This window comes from Procambarus clarkii, chromosome 20 (assembly GCF_040958095.1).
Source record: "Procambarus clarkii isolate CNS0578487 chromosome 20, FALCON_Pclarkii_2.0, whole genome shotgun sequence".
In the NCBI taxonomy this organism is placed as follows: domain Eukaryota; kingdom Metazoa; phylum Arthropoda; class Malacostraca; order Decapoda; family Cambaridae; genus Procambarus; species Procambarus clarkii.
Window position 1 is genome coordinate 44,195,499 of NC_091169.1, and position 22,996 is coordinate 44,218,494.

General features: G+C 48.5%; 1 protein-coding gene across 1 annotated transcript; it reads left to right on the top strand.

Annotated features, from left to right (window-relative positions):
* The first annotated feature begins 1,582 nt into the window (after positions 1-1,582).
* On the top strand, positions 1,583-22,512 carry LOC138366867 (uncharacterized). Its single transcript, XM_069328155.1, has 4 exons — positions 1,583-1,643; positions 5,399-5,577; positions 19,073-19,708; positions 22,300-22,512. Exons 1-4 carry the CDS (start codon positions 1,583-1,585, stop codon positions 22,510-22,512), a joined length of 1,089 nt encoding a protein of 362 aa, XP_069184256.1.
* Positions 22,513-22,996: the final 484 nt, after the last annotated feature.

A 22,996-nucleotide genomic window follows, 5' to 3' on the forward strand; every position in this document is an offset into this window, starting at 1 on the left:
GAGCAGTGTCTGTAGTGGGGGTGGTGAGCAGTGACTGTAGTGGGGGTGGTGAGCAGTGTCTGTAGTGGGGGTGGTGAGCAGTGGCTGTAGTGGGGGTGGTGAGCAGTGACTGTAGTGGTGGTGGTGGTGAGCAGTGACTGTAGTAAGGGGGTGGCAGACAGTGCCTGTAGTGAGGGGCTGGTAGACAGTGCCTGTAGTGAGGGGGGTGGCAGACAGTGCCTGTAGTGAGGGGGGGTGGCAGACAGTGCCTGTAGTGAGGAGGGGTGGTAGACAGTGCCTGTAGTGAGGGGGGTGGCAGACAGTGCCTGTAGTGAGGGGGGTGGCAGACAGTGCCTGTAGTGAGGGGTGGTAGACAGTGCCTGTAGTGAGGGGGAGTGGCAGACAGTGCCTGTAGTGAGGAGGGTGGCAGGCAGTGCTTGTAGTGAGGGGGTGGTAGACAGTGCCTGTAGGGAGGGGGTGGCAGACAGTTTCTGTAGTAAGGGGGGTGGCAGACAGTGCCTGTAGTGAGGGGGGTGGCAGACAGTTCCTGTAGTAAGGGGGGTGGTAGACAGTGCCTGTAGTGAGGGGGGTGGTAGACAGTGCCTGTAGTGAGGGGGGTGGCAGACAGTGCCTGTAGTGAGGGGGGTGGCAGACAGTGCCTGTAGTGAGGGGGGGGTGGCAGACAGTGCCTGTAGTGAGGGGGGGGTGGCAGACAGTGCCTGTAGTGAGGGGGGTGGCAGACAGTGCCTGTAGTGAGGGGGGTGGCAGACAGTGCCTGTAGTGAGGGGGGGGGGTGGCAGACAGTGCCTGTAGTGAGGGGGGGGGTGGCAGACAGTGCCTGTAGTGAGGGGGGGGGTGGTGGCAGACAGTGCTCTCGTTGTGACACCACAATTTAAAGGTGACGGTGATGGTTCGATGCCCAAAGAGGCTGCGGACAGCCTCTCTCCCTCGAGGCCCAAGAGATGAGGATGCTCTCCCACCACTTGATTTAGGATGCTGCAGAGCCGGTGACCTTCGAGACGAGAAAAACTCTACCGTCTTGCGCGGGGTCACTTCTACCGTCCAAGTGTGTTGACAGACGGAAACCAATCTTACAGGAACTGTTTACCCTGTCATAAGACGGGAAGCCTAATCTGGTGCTCCCTAAGGCTCTTCTGAGACCTGTGCCAGCGTCTTGGCACTCGTCACTTGAAGGACAATGGTGTAATATTAATGATGGGAGCTCAGAGCTCTACAGCGCTGTGGGGTGGTGGTGGGACGGGAAGGATTGAGGGGAAATGAAAGGAAAGGTGAAGAGAGGTAGGAGGAGGAGCTATGAGGAAAAGAAGAGAAGTGCATGAGTGGGAGAATGGAAGGATGAGGTAGAAGACCACAATGAAAGGGAATGTGTACAGATATTGAAAATGGAATGAAGGGTAGACTGCAGTAAGAGAAAATATGGGTACAAAGAGTTAAGAGCTGCCACCACCCAGTCATTTTAGACAAGGAAGGGCACTCATCTCCTGTCAACAGTTAGCTATTAGCAACATTAACAACTGCAAGCATTAAACTCAAGATATGCTATTTGCAAAATCTCACTCTTGTAGTAAGTAACCCTCAGACCATGCCTTTCACACCATCTTCTAAAACACCCAAGACTTTAGACATAAATCCAAGATCTTCAGGTATTACGTTCAAAGACAATTATTCACAACTTTAAAAAAGGAGGCCATTTAATTACATACGTATACTTTCATGAATAATTAATACTATATTGACATTTATTTCACACTTTAATTAACTAACTACTAGAGTAACTAGAGAACTAGCAACTCCACCCACTGACCAGGCAACTAACACCAATATGGCTGACTGCCCCCTCCCCCCCCCTTCTTCGACATATCACACATGTTAATTAATGGAACAACAGAGTACATTAACCTCACAAAGTCACTGTGTAACTTATAAGATGGTTAGGAGGAGGGGGAAAGGGAGGGGGGAGAGTGGAGAGGGAAGGGGGTGTTGCTGTTGTCATTCAGCCCCCCTTCCCCTTCCCCCTCTAGAGCCGCCAGTACCGAATCTGTCCTCCTCGTGTGTAATCCTCCGGTGAAGCGAGGACCCTCTAGCTGTCTGCTCAAGAATGTGAAACTGCTCGCGTATTTAAGAGAGCCCAGGGCTAAGAGAGCCCAGGGCTAAGAGAGCCCAGGGCTAAGAGAGCCCAGGGCTAAGCCCCCCCATCCCCCCCCCGACTGGCAGAGAGAACACCCCCGCCCTAGCTATCTATCACACTCAGTCTGCTTGTTTGATGAAACACCCAAGCCACCACCAGCAGTTATCAGCCAAGCACAGGTTACGGCGCTAGGCGAGGTACAACCACCCCCCCCCCCCCCGAGCCAACTTGTAAGCAGTACCACCTGTTAATGTCTATAGTGAATGATGATGATGTTTTACATTCATCTACTGGGAACAAAAAGTTGCAAGTAGCACGGGCTATGGCGAGCCCGTAGTGAACATACCTGGCACAGGAGCGGGGCAAGTAGCACGGGCTATGGCGAGCCCGTAGTGAACATACCTGGCACAGGAGCGGGGCTGTAACTGTGGTGTTGTGGTGAATAATGAGGTGTGGCTGTATGTGGTCTAGGGCTCCGACACACTGGTGTCACAATTTCCGCGGTGAGGCGACTCTACTTGTACCAGTGGATAAAACATGTGTGTTACAGCAGTAATAGTGATGGGGGTCGTGGCTTTGAGGTTATCTTGAGATGATTTCGGGGCTTAGCGTCCCCGCGGCCCGGTCCTCGACCAGGCCTCCTTTTTGTTACACATACCCAGGAAGCAGCCCGTAGCGGCTGTAACTCTCAGGTACCTATTCACTGCTAGGTGAACAGGTGCATCAGGGCCAACGACCTGCAAGCACTAGTATAAAAAGCTATGATTTGTTCAGATCTGAAATCTATTCTATGGGAAGCACAAAACGTCGACTAGACTGTGCGACACATTGGTTGCCAGGATCAGGTTGGGTTACCGTTACCTGTGGCAGGTGGCTGCAGGTGACGGATCTCCCAATCCTGAACACTCCAGGTGCAAACTCTGTGAGCAGGAACTGCTACATGAGTGTGAGCAGGAACTGCTACATGAGTGTGAGCAGGAACTGCTACATGAGTGTGAGCAGCACTTCACCCCCGAAACCAGAGGCTGACGGAGTCAACAACCCCAATTTAACATCAATAACAACAACAACATTACATGTTCTGCCCCAATAAGCGGGTTACATCTTGTACAGTAAGATAGAGCTCCGTACCTGCACCTTTATAAAATAAGGAGGTTAGTGGTGTAGTAACAATTGAAACTGGATCCAATTCTTCGCGCCACTAACCCCATTATATCACAGGTGCAGTTACAACCATGAGCTTACGAGCTCATCTCAGTAAGTAAATTACTTACCACTAAAATAAAAAATACACTAACTAGGATAAGTTAGTGTATTTTAATGTTGCCTGGTGGCAACACAGGCCTGTGTTGCCACCAGGCCTGTGTTGCCACAGGCCTGGTGGCAACACAGGCCTGGTGGCAACACAGGCCTGGTGGCAACACAGGCCTAGTGGCAACACAGGCCTGGTGGCAACACAGGCCTGGTGGCAACACAGGCCTGGTGGCAACACAGGCCTGGTGGCAACACAGGCCTGGTGGCAACACAGGCCTGGTGGCAACACAGGCCTGGTGGCAACACAGGCCTGGTGGCAACACAGGCCTGGTGGCAACATATTCCTGGTGGCAACACAGGCCTGGTGGCAACATAGGCCTGAAGGCTACATAGGCCTGGTGGCAACATAGGCCTGGTGGCAACATAGGCCTGGTGGCAACATAGGCCTGGTGGCAACATAGGCCTGGTGGCAACATAGGCCTGGTGGCAACATAGGCCTGGTGGCAACATAGGCCTGGTGGCAACATAGGCCTGGTGGCAACACAGGCCTGGTGGCAACATAGGCCTGGTGGCAACATAGGCCTGGTGGCTACATAGGCCTGGTGGCAACATAGGCCTGGTGGCTACTTAGGCGTGGTGGCAACATAGGCCTGGTGGCAACATAGGCCTGGTGGCAACATAGGCCTCGTGTATTTCAATATTCCTTGACGCTGACTTTCTGATAGTTCTCACAATTCGACAACATTAAATTTGTAGAACATTGGCCCAAACAGAAGCTTACGGGCCTAAGCAACTTAATATGTATATATATATATATATAGAACGACTCCACCCATGAGTGGAGGAGTGGTATCGGTACTGTGGTAGCCAGTGGGGTGAGCCCAGGCGTCGCAGGTTCGACTCCTCAAGCGACGTTTAGATGACACATACGAAGTCGATGAGAAACGGTGCTTACGGTCAACTACTGGGAGGTTGCAGAGTAGTGACGGCCTCTTAAGTATGTTGCAGGCCAGTTGCACAAGGCCGTGCAACATGGAGTTTTCTTCAAATAGCACAAACCTGCTCTACAGTCTTGTGTATGGAACACTGGTGGAGGTGATACTCGTATTATACACACACACACAATAGTATCTAGATATACATAGCATATAGATACTAGATATAGAAAACTGTTATCTTACGATAAAGTTGCATCGTAAGATTCTAATCGTGACATACTTCGTAATTGGTGTTTTCTTGCGACTGCTGGCGACGTTATGGTGATGGATGACACTATAGTGATGGAGTTGTGTTTACTCCATCTCTCTCTCTCTCCAAATTGGGGAGTTGCCTTCCCTTCGTTCTGTTGAGTGTTTGAGGCCATCTTGCTGCTTTGCTGCGACGGGATAAACATTCAGTCGCCATTTCTTAGATCATCTCGGGGAATCTACTTCATTTTCCAATGCATTGTCCTCAGTAAACATGGATAATAATTAGCGTATTTCCTATACTAATTAGTTAACGCATATTTGATCAAACGGGTGACAGTACCGAGCCTTGAAGTACTCCACTTATCACCACTCTAATCTGATATCTTTCCTGGATTTAATCTGGGTTTGGCGGATGCATGGAATGGACTTTTGGATTTTGTTGATGAAGACACTACGTCTCGTGGTTTGCTTTTTGGTGACCATTGATAAACATGTGTACATGTCTTACTGTTTCATAGATTTATTGATTGATGAAGCTTAAGCCACCCAAGAGGTGGCACGGGTATGAATAGCCCGTAAGTAATGTTTCATAGGCATCTGGGCCACCCTCTTCTGTTAGGCCTCAGATATCCACTCTTGTGTCCGTTTTCTGTGATTCATCCAAGTGTGTTAGGCCTATTCAGTTTTATTATCAAATATATATTCTTGCAGTGTACAAATATTTCATACCTGTCCTAACAGGTTCATTTCCCCTGTGTGTGGGCTTCCCGTAGTGCAAGTGTTACAGAGACAGTGTTGGTATTAAAATATTCCGATGTGTTAACAGTCATGTTCATTATCTCCAGCGTGACAGACAACACAGATAATGAAAAATCACTTAGAGGCAGTGAAATGACTCGAACTGTTGAATCTCAGATACAAGCCCTACCCAAATCGGCCACTATGGTACAAAAGCCCACCAACCTTGGACACCTTGAGAGAAAACTAGATCATTTTCTTCAAGAGGTGCTGTAGCGGATATGTGGGCCTGCGGACCGCTCCAAGCAACAGCCTGGTGGACCAAGCTCTCACAAGTCAGGCTTGGCCTCGGGGCCGAGGTTGGGGAGTAGCTGAATTTTCAGAACCCCATCCGGGTACAACCCTGAACTCTACTGAATTCACTGAGAAGTTCTGGAGGCCCCAAACCGGAGCCCAACCAGGGTTTTACAGTCAACCCGACCACACTCTGGCCTACCGTATTGGTATTCCCATTACATCACAATGGCCAGACATATCAATGGAAATGATTTTTATCCATATATAACGCCATTGAGAATTCTTTGTGAACTGATAATACTGTCGTTACATCATTCACTTCTCCGTAATCACACTTTGATTCACCCCCTCCCCCATGCTACAGTCCTTGAACCACACAATGACAAGGCCCTTATGATTTAAATAAAGTTGTACAGGTTTCGTAAGCGGTTGCATAAATGCTGAATGAATCCAGACCGAGCAAACACGCTAGAGAATCTCACTTCATGCAGGTCGGCGTTCAATCCCCGACCGTCCACACGTTTTTGGGCACCATTCCTTCCTCCGCCCCCCCCCTGTCCCATCCCAAAGCCTTATCCTGACCCCTTCCCAGTGCTATATAGTCGTTATGACTTGGCTCTTTCCCCTGATAATTCCCTTTCCATTCTCCTCCACCCCCCTTCCTCCCCAATTACACTCTGGGGCTCCCCCGGGGGGGGGGGGAGGGAGAGGAGGAAGGAATGGAATTATCAAGGGAAAGCGCCAAGCCATTACGACAATATAGCCCTGGGAATGGGTCAGGATAAGGCTTTGGGATGGGACGGGGGGAGGGGGAAGGAATGGTGCCCAACCACTTGGACGGTCGGGGATTGAACGCCGACCTGCATGAAGCGAGAGGGGGGGGGGGGAGGGACGTCCAGGACATGCAGGCCTACAATGGCAGTCCGCGGGCTGTCGCCGCCACTCTTGGCCCCAATCAACCGGCTGATTGACCAATGGACACCTCAGAAAGGCTCCAATCACGGCCCGACAACCATGTACACAGCCGGATATAGCCTGACGCCAGGGGGGCGGCCGGCCAGCCAGCCGGCTGGAGGGAGGGGGTGTAGGAGACCCGCCCCATCTGACTGGTCTCCTACTCCCCCATTTTTACGGACACTTTTTCACCTTAAGATGGTCCAAGGCTCGTAGAACAGACACCAAGGGGTTGTGGAGAGCGTGTGAGGTCGGCAGGTCACGCTAACCTCTAACCAGGTTATCTCGTTATCTTGAGGTTATCTAGAGATGATTTCGGGACGTCGCGTCCACGCGGCCCGGTCCTCGACCAGGCCTCCATTTTTTGTTACGTGAGCACACACACAATGATGCCGGAAGTGATAAGAGCCTTGACTCCTGATATTAGCATAAACTATGCAACTACCTCTGGGCCATTACGGCTCCATTGTTTCAGGCCGATTCACCTAAACGTTCAATAAATGAACTTTATGCTATGTATTCTAAATGCAGAATTTCTCTATTTTTTTTTTTCAAAATATAACTCAGTTTTATTGAACAGCTTTTACGGTCAAATTTTTGAGCCAGTGTTAATTTAGTTGATGTAAATCTGGCGGTGGATGTGTTCGCTTTTATATATATAAAACTAGGCAGAGTTTGGAATGTGTTTCTGCTGTTTTGTTGTGTGAATGTTTGTGTGTTGGTGGGTGGGTGGGGAGGGTGGAGGGGGTGGGGGGGGGGAGTTGTGGGTGGAGGTGGTGGGGGGGGGGGGAAGGGCTGATTGCGTGGGTTGTGTTGCTTGCATGGGTGGTGGAAGGAAGGGGGTTATGGGGGTGGGGCGTTGAAGGGGGCTTGGGGGGTTTTGGGGGGGGGGGGGGGGTTGGGGGGGGGGGTTTGGGGGGGGGGTTGGGGGGGGGCTTGGGGGGGTTTGGTGGGGGGGGGCTTGAGGGGGTTTGGGAGGGGGGGCTTGGGGGTTTACATTTACAGCTGATGATAGTGACGGAAGCACACTCATTCCCTCACTCACACACACACACACACACACACACACACACACACACACACACACACACACACACACACACACACACACACACACACACACCAACGCTTCCTGTCCCCGACAACGGAAATTAATCTTGAAACAGTACGCAGCTCAACGACTCTGCCTCGCAAGCTAACCACCACAAACTCTCAAGGAGCCGCGTGTTAGCGGCCCTTGCCTTAACTTACACTAGCTTAGATAACTCAGGTTAATGTACGCTAAATGACTCAAGGGGCAGGTTAATTAAAATATTATACCACAAACAACAACAGCAGCTACAGGCCACTTTTAGACCAGAATGTATAAACAAAAGACTCTATACATGCTGACTAGAATGTATACATGCTTCTGTGATCACTTAATTACATCTGCCGCGTAAATTTTCAACTTTTCCCAACACTTTGAATAACAAAAAAAAATCACAGGCAAAAACTATACAACTGCTGCAGTCTGCTTTTGGGCAGAAAAAAACATGTCTGCTTCCACTCGTTTTGCTGCAGAGAAAACAGAGTTACTTGTTAATTCAATGACGCTTCCTTAGAGGTTTGATTACTTGAAACGGAGAATTGATTCCTCTTCTCTTAGTGAAAGTAGTGTTCCCTATTAAAGCACATCACCTGGTACACTCAGACCATCCAGCACATCACCTGGTACACTCAGACCATCCAGCACATCACCTGGTACACTCAGACCATCCAGCACATCACCTGGTACACTTAGACCACCCAGCACATCACCTGGTTCTCAGACCACCCAGCACATCACCCGGTACACTCAGACCACCCAGCACATCACCTAGTACACTCAGACCACCCAGCACATCACCTGGTTCTCAGACCACCCAGCACATCACCCGGTACACTCAGACCACCCAGCACATCACCCAGTACACTCAGACCACCCAGCACATCACCCGGTACACTCAGACCACCCAGCACATCACCCGGTACACTCAGACCACCCAGCACATCACCCGGTACACTCAGACCACCCAGCACATCATCCGGTACACTCAGACCACCCAGCACATCACCCGGTACACTCAGACCACCCAGCACATCACCCGGTACACTCAGACCACCCAGCACATCACCCGGTACACTCAGACCATCCCAGCACATCACCTGGTACACTCAGACCATCCCAGCACATCACCCGGTACACTCAGACCATCCCAGCACATCACCCGGTACACTCAGACCATCCCAGCACATCACCCGGTACACTCAGACCATCCCAGCACATCACCCGGTATGCTCAGACCATCCCAGCACATCACCCGGTACACTCAGACCATCCAGCACATCACCCGGTACACTCAGACCACCCAGCACATCACCAGGTACACAGACCATCCAGCACATCACCAGGTACACTCAGACCACCCAGCACATCACCTGGTATGCTCAGACCATCCAGCACATCACCCGGTACACTCAGACCTCCCACCACATCACCCGGTATGCTCAGACCATCCAGCACATCACCCGGTACACTCAGACCTCCCAGCACATCACCCGGTATGCTCAGACCACCCAGCACATCACCTGGTATGCTCAGACCATCCAGCACATCACCCGGTACACTCACACCATCCAGCACATCACCTGGTATGCTCAGACCACCCAGCACATCACCCGGTACGCTCAGACCATCCAGCACATCACCCGGTATACTCAGACCATCCAGCACATCACCTGGTACACTCAGACCACCCAGCACATCACCCGGTACACTCAGACCACCCAGCACATCACCCGGTACACTCAGACCACCCAGCACATCACCCGGTACACTCAGACCACCCAGCACATCACCCGGTACACTCAGACCACCCAGCACATCACCCGGTACACTCAGACCACCCAGCACATCACCTGGTACACTCAGACCACCCAGCACATCACCTGGTACACTCAGACCACCCAGCACATCACCTGGTACACTCAGACCACCCAGCACATCACCTGGTACACTCAGACCACCCAGCACATCACCTGGTACACTCAGACCACCCAGCACATCACCTGGTACACTCAGACCACCCAGCACATCACCTGGTACATTCAGACCACCCAGCACATCACCTGGTACACTCAGACCACCCAGCACATCACCTGGTACACTCAGACCACCCAGCACATCACCTGGTACACTCAGACCACCCAGCACATCACCTGGTACACTCAGACCACCCAGCACATCACCTGGTACACTCAGACCACCCAGCACATCACCCGGTACACTCAGACCATCCAGCACATCACCCGGTACACTCAGACCACCCAGCACATCACCTGGTACACTCAGACCATCCCAGCACATCACCTGGTACACTCAGACCACCCAGCACATCACCCGGTACACTCAGACCACCCAGCACATCACCCGGTACACTCAGACCATCCCAGCACATCACCCGGTACACTCAGACCATCCCAGCACATCACCCGGTACACTCAGACCATCCCAGCACATCACCCGGTACACTCAGACCATCCCAGCACATCACCCGGTACACTCAGACCATCCCAGCACATCACCCGGTACACTCAGACCATCCCAGCACATCACCCGGTACACTCAGACCATCCCAGCACATCACCCGGTACACTCAGACCATCCCAGCACATCACCCGGTACACTCAGACCACCCAGCACATCACTCGGTACACTCAGACCACCCAGCACATCACCTAGTACACTCAGACCACCCAGCACATCACCTGGTTCTCAGACCACCCAGCACATCACCCGGTACACTCAGACCACCCAGCACATCACCTAGTACACTCAGACCACCCAGCACATCACCCGGTACACTCAGACCACCCAGCACATCACCTGGTACACTCAGACCACCCAGCACATCACCTGGTACACTCAGACCACCCAGCACATCACCCGGTACACTCAGACCACCCAGCACATCACCCGGTACACTCAGACCATCCCAGCACATCACCCGGTACACTCAGACCATCCCAGCACATCACCCGGTACACTCGGACCATCCCAGCACATCACCCGGTACACTCAGACCATCCCAGCACATCACCCGGTACACTCAGACCATCCCAGCACATCACCCGGTACACTCAGACCATCCCAGCACATCACCCGGTACACTCAGACCATCCAGCACATCACCCGGTACACTCAGACCATCCAGCACATCACCCGGTACACAGACCATCCAGCACATCACCAGGTACACAGACCATCCAGCACATCACCCGGTACACTCAGACCTCCCAGCACATCACCTGGTATGCTCAGACCACCCAGCACATCACCTGGTATGCTCAGACCACCCAGCACATCACCCGGTACACTCACACCATCCAGCACATCACCTGGTATGCTCAGACCACCCAGCACATCACCCGGTACACTCAGACCATCCAGCACATCACCTGGTACACTCAGACCACCCAGCACATCACCTGGTACACTCAGACCACCCAGCACATCACCTGGTACACTCAGACCACCCAGCACATCACCTGGTACACTCAGACCATCCAGCACATCACCTGGTACACTCAGACCACCCAGCACATCACCTGGTACACTCAGACCACCCAGCACATCACCTGGTACACTCAGACCACCCAGCACATCACCCGGTACACTCAGACCATCCAGCACATCACCCGGTACACTCAGACCACCCAGCACATCACCCGGTACACTCAGACCACCCAGCACATCACCCGGTACACTCACACCATCCAGCACATCACCCGGTACACTCAGACCACCCAGCACATCACCCGGTACACTCAGACCACCCAGCACATCACCTGGTACACTCAGACCATCCCAGCACATCACCCGGTACACTCAGACCACCCAGCACATCACCTGGTACACTCAGACCATCCTAGCACATCACCCGGTACACTCAGACCATCCCAGCACATCACCCGGTACACTCAGACCATCCCAGCACATCACCCGGTACACTCAGACCATCCCAGCACATCACCTGGCAATAGTGATATGCTAACCTACATACCCCAGACGGAAAAAAAGAAATAGTTCGACCCCCACCAAAACGAACCACGTCGCCACGGCTAGAGATAATAACTAGAAAAGTTACAATACAAATTAATTATAGCTACAAGTATCCTCCTTTTTGTAATCCCATCACAATGCAAAGTAATTGCCTTAGAAAACCCCTAATTGACAAAAGGACCTGGGGGGGGGGGGTTACGAGGACAAGGACCCGGGGCACCGAAACAAGGACCCGGGGCACCGAAACAGGGTCCCGGGGCACCGAAACAAGGTCCCGGGGCACTGAAACAAGGTCCCGGGGCACCGAAACAAGGTCCCGGGGCACCGAAACAAGGTCCCGGGGCACCGAAACAAGGTCCCGGGGCACCGAAAACAAGGACCCGGGGCACCGAAAACAAGGACCCGGGGCACCGAAAACAAGGACCCGGGGCACCGAAAACAAGGTCCCGGGACACGAAAACAAGGACCCGGGACACGAAAACAAGGGACCGGGACACGAAAACAAGGGATCGGGACACGAAAACAAGGGATCGGGACACGAAAACAAGGGACCGGGACACGAAAACAAGGGACCGGGACACGAAAACAAGGGACCGGGACACGAAAACAAGGGACCGGGACACGAAAACAAGGGACCGGGACACGAAAACAAGGACCTGGGGCACCGAAACAAGGTCCCGGGACACGAAAACAAGAACCCGGGACACGAAAACAAGGACCCGGGGCACGAAAACAAAGACCCGGGGCACGAAAACAAGGACCCGGGGCACGAAAACAAGGACCCGGGGCACGAAAACAAGGACCCGGGGCACGAAAACAAGGACCCGGGGCACGAAAACAAGGACCCGGGACACGAAAACAAGGAACTGGGGCACGAAAACAAGGACCTGGGGCACGAAAACAAAGACCTGGGGCACGAAAACAAGGACCCGGGGCACGAAAACAAAGACCTGGGGCACGAAAACAAAGACCTGGGACACGACAAAGACACAAACGGGAGGACAGGAGCTAAACTACACACAAAGACAAAAATATTAAATTCGAATTATTACTCCAAGACTGTAGTGTGCCGAGCCAAGATTCTCCCCACGACCGCCACGTGTGAGAGAAGCCCTCGTCTAGACACACTCAAGTGCCTCTGAAAGGTCCGCGGTGTCCGCTCAAGCGCTCGCCTTAATCAGCGTCTTGCATAGCCCATCGTCCCCAAGACACTCCTTGCTCTAATTTGTTGCGGCGCTAATGTCCTCGACCGCTCCTCCCGCTCCACTAACTCCACTTAGCAACCGCTCCACTTCCTTAACACCACAGACACCACATATATTATATTATTATATATATATATATATATGTCGTACCTAGTAGCCAGAACGCACTTCTCAGCCTACTATGCAAGGCCTGATTTGCCTAATAAGCCAAGTTTTCCTGAATTAATATATTTTCTCTAATTTTTTTCTTATGAAATGATAAAGCTACCCATTTCATTATGTATGAGGTAATTTTTTTTTATTGGAGTTAAAATTAACGTAGATATATGACCGAACCTAACCAACCCTACCTAACCTAACCTAACCTATCTTTATAGGTTAGGTTAGGTTAGGTGGCCGAGAAAGTTAGGTTAGGTTAGGTAGGTTTGGTAGTCAAAAACAATTAAATAATGAAAACTTGGCATATTAGGCAAATCGGGCCTTGCATAGTAGGCTGAGAAGTGCGTTCTGGCTACTAGGTACGACATATATATATATATATATATATATATATATATATATATATATATATATTAGTATATTTTGGTAGCAGTCTTTCCTGTAGACATATATTATTAAATATGACCGAAAAAGTAAGATTAATAATTCTAACACGAATTTTCTCAATCTTTCGTACATTACGCTTCACTGTTGGAGGTAAATCAAAAATCACTTCTCCAAAATTCATTTTTATTTCTAGTCTGACGCGACACGGGCGCGTTTCGTAAAACTTATTACATTTTCAAAGACTTCACAAATACACAACTGATTAGAACTTGCGTTTCCCTGATTTTATATCTACATTTGAGTGAGGTGGGAAGGGTGATGTGGCATTAACACAAGACAGAACACTAGGGGATATTAATAGGGTATTAAAAGTATCAACACAAGACAGAACAGAAACAATGGGTATTGAATAGAAGTGTTTGTAGAAAGCCTATTGGTCCATATTTCTTGATGCTTCTATATTGGAGCGGAGTCTTGAGGTGGGTAGAATATAGTTGTGCAATAATTGGCTGTTGATTGCTGGTGTTGACTTCTTGATGTGTAGTGCCTCGCAAACGTCAAGCCGCCTGCTATCGCTGTATCTATCGATGATTTCTGTGTTGTTTACTAGGATTTCTCTGGCGATGGTTTGGGTATGGGAAGAGATTATATGTTCCTTAATGGAGCCCTGTTGCTTATGCATCGTTAAACGCCTAGAAAGAGATGTTGTTGTCTTGCCTATATACTGGGTTTTTTGGAGCTTACAGTCCCCAAGTGGGCATTTGAAGGCATAGACGACGTTAGTCTCTTTTAAAGCGTTCTGTTTTGTGTCTGGAGAGTTTCTCATGAGTAGGCTGGCCGTTTTTCTGGTTTTATAGTAAATCGTCAGTTGTATCCTCTGATTTTTGTCTGTAGGGATAACGTTTCTATTAACAATATCTTTCAGGACCCTTTCCTCCATTTTATGAGCTGTGGAAAAGAAGTTCCTGTAAAATAGTCTAATAGGGGGTATAGGTGTTGTGTTAGTTGTCTCTTCGGAGGTTGCATGGCTTTTCACTTTCCTTCTTATGATGTCTTCGATGAAACCATTGGAGAAGCCGTTATTGACTAGGACCTGCCTTACCCTACAGAGTTCTTCGTCGACTTGCTTCCATTCTGAGCTGTGGCTGAGAGCACGGTCGACGTATGCATTAACAACACTCCTCTTGTACCTGTCAGGGCAGTCGCTGTTGGCATTTAGGCACATTCCTATGTTTGTTTCCTTTGTGTAGACTGCAGTGTGGAAACCTCCGCCCTTTTCCATGACTGTTACATCTAGAAAAGGCAGCTTCCCATCCTTTTCCGTCTCGTAAGTGAAACGCAGCACGGAACTCTGCTCAAATGCCTCCTTCAGCTCCTGCAGATGTCTGACATCAGGTACCTGTGTAAAAATGTCGTCAACATACCTGCAGTATATGGCCGGTTTCAAGTTCATGTCGACTAAGACTTTTTGCTCGATGGTACCCATGTAGAAGTTTGCAAACAGGACACCTAGGGGAGAACCCATGGCGACCCCATCTACTTGCTTATACATGTGCCCATCCGGGCTCAAGAAGGGTGCCTCTTTAGTACAAGCTTGGAGTAGTTTCCTCAGAATACTTTCTGGCATGTCAAGAGGAGTACGGGCTGTATCACGATACACTCTGTCGGCTATCATTCCGATTGTCTCGTCCACAGGTACGTTGGTAAACAGCGATTCCACGTCCAACGAGGCTCTTATCCCTGTGGCCCGTGCGCCCCGCAGTAAGTCCACAAATTCCTTTGGAGACTTCAGGCTGAAGGCGCAAGGAACATAAGGAGTCAGCAGGCCGTTGAGTCGCTTCGCCAGTCTGTACGTGGGTGTGGGTATCTGGCTAATGATTGGCCGAAGTGGGTTTCCAGGCTTGTGCGTCTTGACATTTCCATACGCATATCCATCCATGGGGAATATAAACCTGGATATGCGTATGGAAATGTCAAGACGCACAAGCCTGGAAACCCACTTCGGCCAATCATTAGCCAGATACCCACACCCACGTACAGACTGGCGAAGCGACTCAACGGCCTGCTGACTCCTTATGTTCCTTGCGCCTTCAGCCTGAAGTCTCCAAAGGAATTTGTGGACTTACTGCGGGGCGCACGGGCCACAGGGATAAGAGCCTCGTTGGACGTGGAATCGCTGTTTACCAACGTACCTGTGGACGAGACAATCGGAATGATAGCCGACAGAGTGTATCGTGATACAGCCCGTACTCCTCTTGACATGCCAGAAAGTATTCTGAGGAAACTACTCCAAGCTTGTACTAAAGAGGCACCCTTCTTGAGCCCGGATGGGCACATGTATAAGCAAGTAGATGGGGTCGCCATGGGTTCTCCCCTAGGTGTCCTGTTTGCAAACTTCTACATGGGTACCATCGAGCAAAAAGTCTTAGTCGACATGAACTTGAAACCGGCCATATACTGCAGGTATGTTGACGACATTTTTACACAGGTACCTGATGTCAGACATCTGCAGGAGCTGAAGGAGGCATTTGAGCAGAGTTCCGTGCTGCGTTTCACTTACGAGACGGAAAAGGATGGGAAGCTGCCTTTTCTAGATGTAACAGTCATGGAAAAGGGCGGAGGTTTCCACACTGCAGTCTACACAAAGGAAACAAACATAGGAATGTGCCTAAATGCCAACAGCGACTGCCCTGACAGGTACAAGAGGAGTGTTGTTAACGCATACGTCGACCGTGCTCTCAGCCACAGCTCAGAATGGAAGCAAGTCGACGAAGAACTCTGTAGGGTAAGGCAGGTCCTAGTCAATAACGGCTTCTCCAATGGTTTCATCGAAGACATCATAAGAAGGAAAGTGAAAAGCCATGCAACCTCCGAAGAGACAACTAACACAACACCTATACCCCCTATTAGACTATTTTACAGGAACTTCTTTTCCACAGCTCATAAAACGGAGGAAAGGGTCCTGAAAGATATTGTTAATAGAAACGTTATCCCTACAGACAAAAATCAGAGGATACAACTGACGATTTACTATAAAACCAGAAAAACGGCCAGCCTACTCATGAGAAACTCTCCAGACACAAAACAGAACGCTTTAAAAGAGACTAACGTCGTCTATGCCTTCAAATGCCCACTTGGGGACTGTAAGCTCCAAAAAACCCAGTATATAGGCAAGACAACAACATCTCTTTCTAGGCGTTTAACGATGCATAAGCAACAGGGCTCCATTAAGGAACATATAATCTCTTCCCATAACCAAACCATCGCCAGAGAAATCCTAGTAAACAACACAGAAATCATCGATAGATACAGCGATAGCAGGCGGCTTGACGTTTGCGAGGCACTACACATCAAGAAGTCAACACCAGCAATCAACAGCCAATTATTGCACAACTATATTCTACCCACCTCAAGACTCCGCTCCAATATAGAAGCATCAAGAAATATGGACCAATAGGCTTTCTACAAACACTTCTATTCAATACCCATTGTTTCTGTTCTGTCTTGTGTTGATACTTTTAATACCCTATTAATATCCCCTAGTGTTCTGTCTTGTGTTAATGCCACATCACCCTTCCCACCTCACTCAAATGTAGATATAAAATCAGGGAAACGCAAGTTCTAATCAGTTGTGTATTTGTGAAGTCTTTGAAAATGTAATAAGTTTTACGAAACGCGCCCGTGTCGCGTCAGACTAGAAATAAAAATGAATTTTGGAGAAGTGATTTTTGATTTACCTCCAACAGTGAAGCGTAATGTACGAAAGATTGAGAAAATTCGTGTTAGAATTATTAATCTTACTTTTTCGGTCATATTTAATAATATATATATATATATATATTACTTAATAAAAATAAATTCTTTATAAACGGAAAATATATATATTTTCTGTACATATCCTTCCCCCCTCCTCTCAAACACACACACACACACACACACACATTTGCAATTACACATTTGTGTAGCTACCTTAGACTATGAAGGGAGTACATAGTCTACGTCAGAAAGTATATATAACAGTCTACGGTTTAGTAAAGCCACGTTTCACTTCACTGATGTTGATAAAGACAGGCTATTTAAGTTAGCACAAGTGGCACACGCACTAGGGGACACAGGTGGAAACTGAGTGCCCAAATGAGCCACAGAGATATTAGAAAGAACTTTTTTAGTGTCAGAGTGGTTGACAAATGGAATGCATTAGGCAGTGATGTGGTGGAGGCTGACTCCATACACAGTTTCAAGTGTAGATATGACACAGCCCAGTAGGCTCAGGAACCTGTACACCAGTTGATTGACGGTTGAGAGGCGGGACCAAAGAGCCAGAGCTCAACCCCCGCAAGCACAACTAGGTGAGTACAACTAGGTGAGTATACACACACAAACACACAAACACACACTGACTGACTGACTCCAGCAGCAAAACACTCAACAATGCATGCAACACAGCACGCAACACCCCACGCACATCCACACCCTCTCCCTTCAACTGCAGGTTTCAGTAGGAATTTCAATCGGAGTTTTACAGCCGTCTGGGAGCGTTTCCCTGCACGAGTTAAGTTTCAGGAATGGTAGTTCAGGGCTGCAGGGAGGGCCTGCTCGCGACCATCCCCCTACCCCCCCTAACAATCCCACACCACCAACTGCCCAATTGCAATGCACCCACCACACTTAGGACGATTACATACCAATCACGTACATCAGCGTTTTCACACGTGCACTGGGACGTGTGTGGGATATGTGTGGGACATGTGTGGGACGTGTCCCACCATCACGGAGGATGGTTAGTCATACGGGGCTATGTGATCCAAGGTAATACTGGGATCACATAGCTATGTCTGCACTGGCAAATTTTGGGTGCAATGTGAGGATATCTTCAAGAACACGACAGTGAATAAGGTAATTGCAAAGCTCCAGGAACCTCATGCCAACGGGTCTGAATGGTCTAATAACTGGATATTCGGTGATGTAGTGTGGGAGATCTTGCCGCAGTTCCTGCTCACAAAGTTTGCACTTTGAGTGCTCAGTATTGGGAGATCCGTCACCTGTTGCCACCTGCCACAGGTAACGGTAGCCACCTGCCACAGGTAACAGTAACCCAACCTGATCCTGGCAACCACTGAGTCGCACAGTCTGGTCCACGTTTTGTACTGCCCATAAATATAGGTTTCAGATCTGTACAAATCATAGCTTTTTATACTGGTGCTTTCAGGTCGTTGGGAGTCAGTAATTTCTTTCCTATCAGACCTGAGTGTTTGGGACAATATAGTGTTGACAGCAGAGATGGGGATACCTTGGTCTCATTCAACTTCATCTTTGTTACACGCTAATTTGGCTGCAATGTCCGTCTCATTATGATGGGTTATATTTATGTGTAATGGTATCCGTACAAGAGAGATTCTAAACCCTTTACTGGGCATCGATCGGCTCATTTATAATTACTAGTATGAGCCTCTTACTGTCGATCTTGCAAGAAAACTTTTCAAGTACTTGACAACTATTGTCACAAAATATTATTTCCCTCCAGTGTGTTATTGTTTATGCATTTGTAGCTAGTTATAGTGTAGCTGGTTCTGTTTGTGTAGAAAGTCACGCCCTTGATGGTGTATGAGTGTGGCATACTTCATGCATGGGTCCATAATTCATGTTGTATATCCTGCCAAATTGGTCAATACAACAGGTGCCAACACGACAACAGGTGCCAACACCACAACAGCAGGTGCCAACACCACAACAGCAGGTGCCAACACCACAACAGCAGGTGCCAACACCACAACAGCAGGTGCCAACACCACGACAACAGCAGGTGCCAACACCACGACAACAGCAGGTGCCAACACCACGACAACAGGTGCCAACACCACAACAGCAGGTGCCAACACCACAACAGCAGGTGCCAACACCACAACAGCAGGTGCCAACACGACAACAGGTGCCAACACCACAACAACAGGTGCCAACACCACAACAGCAGGTGCCAACACCACAACAACAGGTGCCAACACCACCACAACAGGTGCCAACACCACCACAACAGGTGCCAACACCACAACAGCAGGTGCCAACACGACAACAGGAGGTGCCAACACGACAACAGGAGGTGCCAACACGACAACAGGAGGTGCCAACACAGCAACAGGTGCCAACACCACAACAACAGGTGCCAACACCACAACAACAGGTGCCAACACCACAACAACAGGTGCCAACACCACAACAACAGGTGCCAACACCACAACAACAGGTGCCAACACCACAACAGGTGCCAACACCACAACAGGTGCCAACACCACAACAGGTGCCAACACCACAACAGGTGCCAACACCACAACAGGTGCCAACACAACACCTCTACAACAGCTCCTAAGCGGTCACTTTACGCTTCTAAGGACGTACCATAAAGGCACGAAACACCACCAATACATTTTGTGTTCGAGTAAATTTTCATCCAATATTTCTGCTACATTTTTTTGTTAGATGTGAATGGTTTCCAGACTCCTAGCGGCCCTTCAGTCATGGTATTTGTCCCCCAACGGGAGAGACTAAGCTGGAGTGGACTGTGCTATGCAATCTGCCAGGATCAAAGAGCCTATCCCTAGTTGCTTTAGCGAGGGGGGTAGGGGGGGGAGAGACAGAGAGGATAGGTATGAAAGGGCGACCACGTCGTCGCCCACTCAAGGCTCTGAAGACGCCTACGAGTCTCTCCTATCCTTGATCGAGCCCGCCGAGGATAGGTATGAAAGTATTCAAACGACCGCCACATGGGTAGTGAGGAAGTACGCGAAGGTTGTGCTTGGAGGGTGAGAGTCGTGTTCCGGGAGTGAGACCGAACCTCTGCTCGCTTGATTCTTGTCACGATTGATTCAGCCAATTCTCTCGTATTTTTCACCGATGAAGCGAATTGCTGCCCCAGAAGCTGAAGGCCCTTCCCCCCCCCCCCGTAAACAGACTCATCTTGCAGATCAAGATAAATGAGAGTATACATGAAGCTGCTAACATCCGGGATCCACGTAAGATCCAAGAGCTTCGCTGTGAGGTGATTTCACAGCCCGTCCTCGGGTTCGGCTCGTCCACCCAGCGGCCGACCATAAACACCCATTCATCAATTGGAACGTATTGTGCATTCAAAATCGGGGTTCTCGTATATAACTATATATTAGAATTGTATGTATGGTTAAGTTAGCTGCTTATGTTCTGTTTGTAATTAGCGGTGAGTGAGTGGAGTGTTTAAAGTGAAGCGGTTCGAATACCGAGAGAACGAAGCAATGTTTGAGAACAATTCGGATGTTATCAGTTGTCCTCATCAACACCGGCCAGATGTTAATTCCATACCAGTTGCCTAACGTCTTGTTTATGAATGAACAACGTTTCACTTACAACTCTACTAGTAGCGTTCGAAGATTTATCGAACACAGTACTTCGCTGACGACCTCTGTTCGAATCACAGCTCTGTAAATGCTTCTCCCACATACTACAAATACAATTGTCAACAGAACCTAAAACATCTAACCTACACCTAAATATGCACAATATACCAACATATAATAATTTATATTTGAGAAAATTCGAATAACATGCAGACGAGGAGTCACAATAACGTGGCTGAAGTATGTTGACCAGACCACACTAGAAAGTGAAGGGACGACGACGTTTCGGTCCGTCCTGGACCATTCTCAAGTCGATTTCGAATAACATTCTCAAATTGATGAATGCATCCTTGGGGTCAGCCGCTGCATGGAATGAACACACACTATTATGGAGCATTTAACCTTTGTTTATGAGGATGAGCTGTGATTTCGCGTTGATGCTGCGAAGTTTGCTGACCACTCTGTAAACGACATTCCAAGATAACAAGGCTTGGAATTTGGGTTGATATCTTAAACTCGTCGAACACATCGATGACGCTAAGCCCATATTGATAGTTTAGCCTGACTTCCATAGATCTCAGTCAAAATAAGGAATTCTCAAGCCAAACGATTGACGATTGGCGCAGAGAACGGGTTAAGGAGTTTTGAGTAAAGAAAGCATCAGATTAATGTGTGTGTGTTTTTGAGTCATTCCAGCATGTGATACTATAATAAAAATAATTTAACACCCGCTCCATAAAAAAACTGTTTTGATGTTACATCTTTGCCAGTAAATATTGAATATTTTATAATTCGATCAATCAAAGTGAGTCCTATAACTCTTTCTGAATATATATGTTTAATACCACTCTCAACTACAGGATTTTGAATTTTAATTTATAATTTTGTTCACAATTATAAATGAAAAAGTCGTTCTTTATCTAATGCAAAGTCCAAGTTGTAAAAATTTAATTAGACTCGGATTAAGGCGTACATTAAAAAGCTCAAAACTTGAGCTTTGAAATTAAAAATTTTCCTCAAATTCTCTTTTAATTATAAAACTCGCTTTGTATATACTTTCAGACTACTTTTATTGAAATAATCTTTTCATATTTTATGTTTCAATAGCAATTCAAAAGCAAAAAAAAAATAAATACTAGTCGGCAGCTCTCTAAATATATAATTTTTTTTCATTTAATTAAAAATTGAACAAATAGTTAATACTTAGATTCTGATTTCTGTGGAAAAACTTACATTATAGCTAAAGAATTAGGTTTTCGTACATAGTAAAAAAATAACAAAGAAAAGAGTAACACTTTCACATTCCGGTGACGCTATGCCCCGCGCATCACCGGGATGCTCTTCATAAACATGTATCATCGCTCCTGTCTAGTGTATTATATACACATTTTTGTTTTTGCGTCTGTTCTTGAGGTGGTTCCGAGGATCAGCACTCGCGCACGGGCCTGTTACTACCTAGAGATGAAGAAACGTTAATCTCTCTCATTTGTATACAAATATTTTAATCACAAACTTCTTTCCAACATAAAAATATTGGTAGGAAAAGAAAATACAAAAATGCCACGTGAGGAAAAACACTTTACAAATAAACCAAAATGAAAAACAAAACCCTGAAATTGGTAACAAATGTGGATGCAATATACAACAAAGCAAAGAATATGTTGATGGACTAGACACGAATGAAGAAAATCCTGAAGAACAAGATGTAGATGATGAAGAGCAAGCTGAGGGAACAACCCCCAGTCGAAGATAAATTTGACCATGCCAACCATACGGGGAGCCGGTCGGCCGAGCGGACAGCACGCTGGACTGATCCTGTGGTCCGGGGTTCGATCCCGGGCGCCGGCGAGAAACAATGGACAGAGTTTCTTTCACCCTATGCCCCTGTTACCTAGCAGTAAAACAGGTACCTGGGTGTTAGTCAGCTGTCATGGGCTGCTTCCTGGGGGTGGAGGCCTGGTCGAGGATCGGGCCGCGGGGACACTAACGCCCCGAAATCATATCAAGATAGGAACCACCAAAGGATCACAGGTGAGTCACAGTCCCCAGCCATCTAATTCATCGCATTTTATTACAGACCCGACTAGTCCGCTAAAAAACAGACGTACTAGTAAAGAGCGCAGCGCCATAATACTGGTGGTTTCTATGCATCGCCTCGATTGAAATTGAAATTGAAATAAGTTTATTGAGGTAAAATACACACAAAGGAATGAGGTACCTCAAGCTATTCTCACCCC

Coding starts and splice junctions, on each gene's coding strand:
- LOC138366867 (XM_069328155.1), top strand. CDS start 1,583: ATGCCTTTCACACCATCTTCTAAAACACCCAAGACTTTAGACATAAAT. Junction 1,644..5,398: donor CATAAATCCAAGATCTTCAG/GTATTACGTTCA, acceptor ATGTGTTAACAG/TCATGTTCATTATCTCCAGC. Junction 19,709..22,299: donor AGGTGCCAACACCACAACAG/GTGCCAACACCA, acceptor AAATATTGGTAG/GAAAAGAAAATACAAAAATG.